This window comes from Terrapene carolina, unplaced genomic scaffold (genome assembly GCF_002925995.2).
Source record: "Terrapene carolina triunguis isolate 2854851 unplaced genomic scaffold, T_m_triunguis-2.0 Scaffold868, whole genome shotgun sequence".
In the NCBI taxonomy this organism is placed as follows: domain Eukaryota; kingdom Metazoa; phylum Chordata; order Testudines; family Emydidae; genus Terrapene; species Terrapene triunguis.
Genome location: NW_020665219.1, coordinates 483,428 through 488,853, shown reverse-complemented (window position 1 = coordinate 488,853; position 5,426 = coordinate 483,428). Strand labels below are relative to the sequence as shown.

General features: G+C 55.5%; 1 protein-coding gene across 2 annotated transcripts; it reads right to left on the bottom strand.

Annotated features, from left to right (window-relative positions):
* Positions 1 to 2,807: 2,807 nt before the first annotated feature.
* LOC112113760 (ras-related protein Rab-2B-like) lies at positions 2,808 to 5,315 on the bottom strand. Of its 2 annotated transcripts, XM_024210163.2 has the most exons (6): positions 5,172 to 5,307; positions 4,731 to 4,813; positions 4,536 to 4,628; positions 4,098 to 4,209; positions 3,705 to 3,773; positions 3,218 to 3,414 (listed from the first exon to the last, which is right to left on the bottom strand). In XM_024210163.2, exons 1-6 carry the CDS (start codon positions 5,217 to 5,219, stop codon positions 3,310 to 3,312), a joined length of 510 nt encoding a protein of 169 aa, XP_024065931.1. In that variant the 5' UTR covers positions 5,220 to 5,307; the 3' UTR covers positions 3,218 to 3,309. The 2 variants fall into 2 exon arrangements, with proteins under 2 accessions (XP_026516720.1, XP_024065931.1); XM_026660935.2 differs by lacking the exon at positions 4,098 to 4,209 and having other exon boundaries at positions 2,808 to 3,414; positions 5,172 to 5,315.
* Positions 5,316 to 5,426: the final 111 nt, after the last annotated feature.

Genomic DNA, 5,426 nt, shown 5'->3' with positions numbered 1-5,426 from the left:
ACTGAGAAGGGATGGCAGGACAGAGGCAGAGAAAAAAGCAGGTGTGTATGGATGGCTAGAAAATATGGAGAAACAGAGACAGACAGACACCAGGTAGAGATATGTAATGGCAGTGAAAGGACAGGGTGGGTAGATTAGGACAGACAGACACTGTAGGGGGAAGGACAGACAGCTGGATGGGTGACCAGTCAAATTCATTCTCCCCAGAGAGATGCCCAGAAACATTAGCCTCTGTGACCCATGTAGTAGTCACTGCTGCGCTTCCCGGGGGCTCAGCCCAGCCAGCCTATGTGGGGCCACAGCTTACACCCAGATGGCCCAGTGCAGCTCCAAGGTGTCTGAGCAATGCAGGGAGAAATGCCCACAAAACCGCTCTGGTCCTTCCATACCCGAGGCCATCAGGGAGCAGTGGCTCACCTAGTCTAACTTTTGTACTAAGCCCAGTGACTGGTGTCTGGTGAAAGCATCCCCCAGCTGGGATTCTCAGCCCTTCCAGCTCGATGCTGAGACTGGAAGCAGCTCAACACATTTTCCTCCAAAAAAAGCTTTTTAATACCAAAGGGGTGTTTCCGCAAAGCCACTTCCCACAGAAAAAGATTTATTGTTTTTTAAACAAAGTCAAAATTTGTATTCTACAAACGGTGGGGGAATTCCTCCTCTCCTCCAGTAGCCCCCCCTTCTCTGCCCCAGGAAAAGAGGGAGGGGATGTAAAAGTTAGGGACAGGAGGAATTCCCCTGATTCCTGCTATTCCCCCCAGAAATAGGGAAAAAAAACAACCAAACAGCTAATCAAAATGTTTGAATGAAATTAAAATTGCTCATTTTCTTTTTAAAATTAAAAAGGGGCTGGACTCCCTCAGGTCAGCCCTGTCCGAGGAGATGCTAAGACCTTGTCTACCCTTAATGGACATGTCAGCCGGAGGTGTGAACAAAACACACAACCTAGCAACACAGCTATGCCAACAAAGCCCCAGCTGTGTGGGCAGAAGAGGGCTTGTCAGCACAACTCATGTTGTTTGGTGAGGTCACATTCCTCCACTGGCAGAAAAACTTCTGGAGATGCAGCGCATGCTGGCATAGCCTGCATAGTGCAGACACAGCTAGAGACAGACCGTGCAAGTCCCTAGGCTTGCAAGCTGGGGCTGTCCCTAACAAAGCCAACACGCTGCTTGAAACTGTCTCCTGCACTTGCGAGATGGGTCGAAAGTTTGTTTTGCAAAAAGCTTCAACAGAAAATGAACAATTTTTGTTTCTTCAACATTAGGTTTTGGACAAAAATGTTTTGCTGAAAAATAGGATTCCAGCTCTATATATACATAGATTCCCCCTTCCCATAAACATTTAACAATTTAAAATATTTTGAAGGGGAAAATATTGCAAATTTTTGGTTTGAAATTTGTGGGGAAATGTCAACTTTCTCACAAATTTTTATTTTCCTGCTTTTTCTATGGGGGGAAAAGGAGTTTAAAGGATTTTTAAAGTTGGAGAATGTGGGGGGAAGAACCCCTCTGTTTCTCATGTGTTTACATTTTCCCAGTGAGAAAAGTGAAAAAAATGTTCTAACAAAAAAAAGTGATCATTGTCCTCCTTTCCTCCTCCTCTCCCCCCCCCCCCCCCGTGAAGAAAAAAAGGAAAGAAAGGAAATAAAAAAAAAAAAAAAAAAAACGAGATAAGGAAAAACCCAGGAGATCCTTTTTTTAAAATTAAGCAAATATTTGTTTACAAACACTTTGAAACAAAACTTGTTTTGAATTTTGTAACAAAAACAATTTTAAAAGTTTAAAATGTTGAAGAAACAAAAATTGTTCATCCAAGCCAGAACAAACCACAGCACTGTCTCCCATTTGGGTTTAGAAGGGGCCTATTTCAGTTTAGTTTACAACTGGGAACAGGTATCGTAGGGTCCAGCACCAAGTTCAAACCAATCAGGGTGTAACTGGTGCAATGTTCCCATGCAGGTAAAGGCTAAAAGACCTTCCAGACTCTGCAGGTGGGTGAAGGGAGATGAGGTAACCCATCCTAACCTGCCTAGCAGGATGTATGCAGTGCTTAGCCACCGGTCATCACAGCCCTCCAGCTGCCTGCATCAGGGCACGGGGGGTTCGGAGGAGGTGAAGGGGTATCTTTAGGGAGCTTTCCCCAGAGCTGAGGGGCAGTAATGGAGGCTAGGCACACGGGTGTCCGTTCCCTCTGGGAGCCACGCTGACCTGAGCTGAGAGACATGGGGCGTTGGGGGTCTTTGAAAACCCCAGGCCTGACTGTTAAACGCTCCCCCAGCAGCACCAGTTACTGTAGACTGTCCATCACCAGTGTCTGTACCTCTGTGTTGTCAGCGTGGGGCCCAGATGTTCAGAGCTTCCTAAGGGAACTGGGTGTCCAGTGAATGGGGAACTCAGTGCCTGAAGCCCCCAGGAAGCTTAGAAAAACTCAGCCCTGCCAAGCCAACAAGAGAATAAATCTCCCATCAGTGGTGCAGCCTAGGAGGTTACAGCAGGGGGTGCTGGGAGCCAGGACTCCTGGGTTCTTTCTCCAGCTCTGGGAGGTGAGTGGAGTCTAATGGGTTAGGGTTGGAGCCAGGACTCTTGGGTTCTCTCCTGACTCTGGGAGGGGAGTGGGGTCTAGCAGGTTAGAGTGTGGAGGCTGGGAGCCAGGACTCCTAGGTTCTATCCCAGCTCTGGGAGGGGAGTGGGGTCTAGTGGTTAGAGCAGGGGGGCTGGGCGCCAGGACTCCTGGGTTCTCTCCCCAGCTCTGGGAGGGGAAGGACCACGCTATGGTGCCCCACCCCATAAGCAGAGATGCAGCGAGTGTGGGTTACAGACATGCACATGTTTAATAAGACGAGCCACAGAGAGGGAGTACACGATAAAAGCCGACACAGGCTGAGGAGTGGGGGCTGGGCACCTGGCCAGGAACACACAAACAGGGTGGGGGGCCCCCAGTTGGGTCTCACAAGCCCCAGGGAAGCGGGGGCCTCACCAGGGCCCGGGCAACAAGAGATGCAGCTGAAGCGAGAAGGCACTGATGCGGGGAGACTCCAGACCAGGCTCTGCCCTCCCCCCCCAAGTTACAAGAAGGAATGTTTGGGGGGTGTGAAACCATGGGCAGGGTCTTTAACCACCCCCCAGGTGTGCGTCAGGGGACACCTGTTCCCCTCCATGGGGTTGGGACAGGAGTCATGAGCCCCCTCCCACCTCCACAGCTCAGCCAGGGAGCCACCTTCCCCACCCGGGACTGGGGCGGGCTGGTCTCAGCCCCAGGGGAGCAGAGGGTGACCCCCCCACTCCAGGGGCACTGGCATCAACGCGGGGCTCAACAGCAGCCCGAGCTGTCTCCTGAGCCCTGGGGGCTGTGGCGAGAGCCGGCGCCAGGAGCTGCCCCCGATGGCTGCTGGGGCCCGATCTTGATGCCATTCGCCTAGAAGAGAGAGGGGATGTTACTCAGGTGTGGACAGGGGAGGGCGCTGCCTCTGTGGGCCCTGCAACAAGACACTGGGTCTGGGAATGGGATCCCATCACCCATAGAAGATCTCACAGAGCTCCTGGTCCCTAGGGGAAGGGACCCAGGCATCCGAGATAGCAGCATGGGGCACTCACTCCCGCAGCATATGCCTGGGAGAGGAAGTGGGAACCCAGACATCCAGGATGGCAGTGCCGGGGCACCCCCCCAGGCAGAAGGCAGACAAGAAGTGGGGGGGTCTGGCTCACCTCGTTGTTGACGTCAAAGAGCCCCTGCTGGATCTTCCTGTAGATTTCCTTGGCTGTGTCAATGAAGGCCTGAAAACCCAACACATGTGGGGCTGAAAGCGGGCTGGCCTGGGGGCATCTGTCCCCCGCACCCAGGATGTGGCTCCCAGGTGCACCCCCTAGCCCTGCTGTAAGGAGAGGGGGCTCCTGGGTGTAATGGGGTGTGGAAGGGGGCACTGTGGGAGGTGACCCCAGGTCCCTTCTAGTCCCTTCTGCCACTGACAGCTGTCTTGGCCGAGCGGAGGGTGTGGGAAGGGGAATGGGGTGGGCAGAACAGGGAGGAATGGGGTGGGAGAGCGGGAGGGAAGGGGCAGTCCCAGGCCGTGATCCCAGCCCCCCTTTCCCCTTGGTCACCTCCTCGACGTTGGTGGACGTCTTGGCCGAGGTCTCCATGAAGACCAGCCCGTGTTCCCGCGCGAAGGCCTCTCCCTCTGCTTTCTGCACATCCCGCCGGGACTCCAGGTCACTGCGGGGACACCAGGGGTGGGCGGTGAGCATGGATGGGCAGGGGTCCTGCCCCAGTGAGTCCTAGGGCTCCCAAAGGCCATGCTGGGAGCCCTGCCCTCGGCTGTGGAGCCTGTCTTGGCAGAGATGAGCATGCTTCACCCTGGATCCCTGCACCGCCCAGAGAATCCCCTCACGGAAAGCCGGCTTCCCATCCGACCCTGCAGATATCAGCCCCACCCCACCGGGGTTCCTACATCCCCCGGAGATGAGAAACCCCCTGGCCACTCCCGCAGCTCCTTGACAGCAGATCTCTGCAGGGACCTGCCCTGGACCCCAATCAGTTACCTCTTGTTGCCGATAAGCATGATGACCATGTTGGAGCTGGAATGTTGCCGAGCGTCCTCCAGCCACGAGGTCAGGTGGTTAAAGGTCTCCCGCCTGCGGGGCAGAGAAGGGGTTGAGAGGTGCTGCGGGGACAGACGGCCCCCAGGCTCTGAGCGCATGAGGGAGGGGAGTGTGGGTGAGGGAGCCAGGCCCTACCTGGTGATGTCATAGACCAGCAGCGCTCCAGCTGCACCACGGTAGTAGGAGCGGGTAATAGAACGGAAAGACTCCTGCCCAGCCTGGATGGGAGAAAAAGGGGGTGAATGCAGCTGCTCACCTGGTTCCACTTCCCTGCTGGGTCCCCCGGCTCCCCCAGCCCACACCTGGCTTCCCCCAGTCACCCTATTCCCCTGCATCACACCCACCTCCTCCCCTGCGCCACAGCTCCAGTACAACCCCCTCCGTGCAACCACACCCCACAGCTCCATGTCCCACCACCCCCTCAGCTCCATGTCCCACCACCCCACAGCTCCCAGCCCCATTACTCCCACTGCTCCTAGCTACCTACCCCCACACCTCCTCAGCTACGTCTCCCAGCCCCACTGCTCCCCACAACTGTGAATCCAACCTCCCCTGCCAGTGTCTGCCCCGTCTCACCGTGTCCCAGATCTGCAGCTTGATCTGTTTGCTGTCAATGTTGATCATCCGAGCCCCGAACTCCACACCTGGCAGAAAGACACAACATCAGAAACCATTAAAAGGGGGACCCAATGGGACAGGCCCAGTACAGTACACAGCTCCATCGATGCCCCTCACTCCCGACCCGCAGCCCCCTGCTAGCCCAGCCCTGGGCTCCCCCCCTCCACCCCCAGCTCCGCCGGTGCCCCTCACTCCCGACCCGCAGCCCCTGCT

Bases quoted from the DNA above. Each gene is read 5' to 3' on its own strand.
- LOC112113760 (XM_024210163.2), bottom strand. From the start codon at position 5,219: ATGATCAACATTGACAGCAAACAGATCAAGCTGCAGATCTGGGACACG. The intron at 4,210-4,535 runs GTAACTGATTGG...GTGTCCCCGCAG, and splicing joins ATGCTTATCGGCAACAAGAG to TGACCTGGAGTCCCGGCGGG. The intron at 3,415-3,704 runs GTGAGCCAGACC...TCTCTCTTCTAG, and splicing joins TCTTTGACGTCAACAACGAG to GCGAATGGCATCAAGATCGG.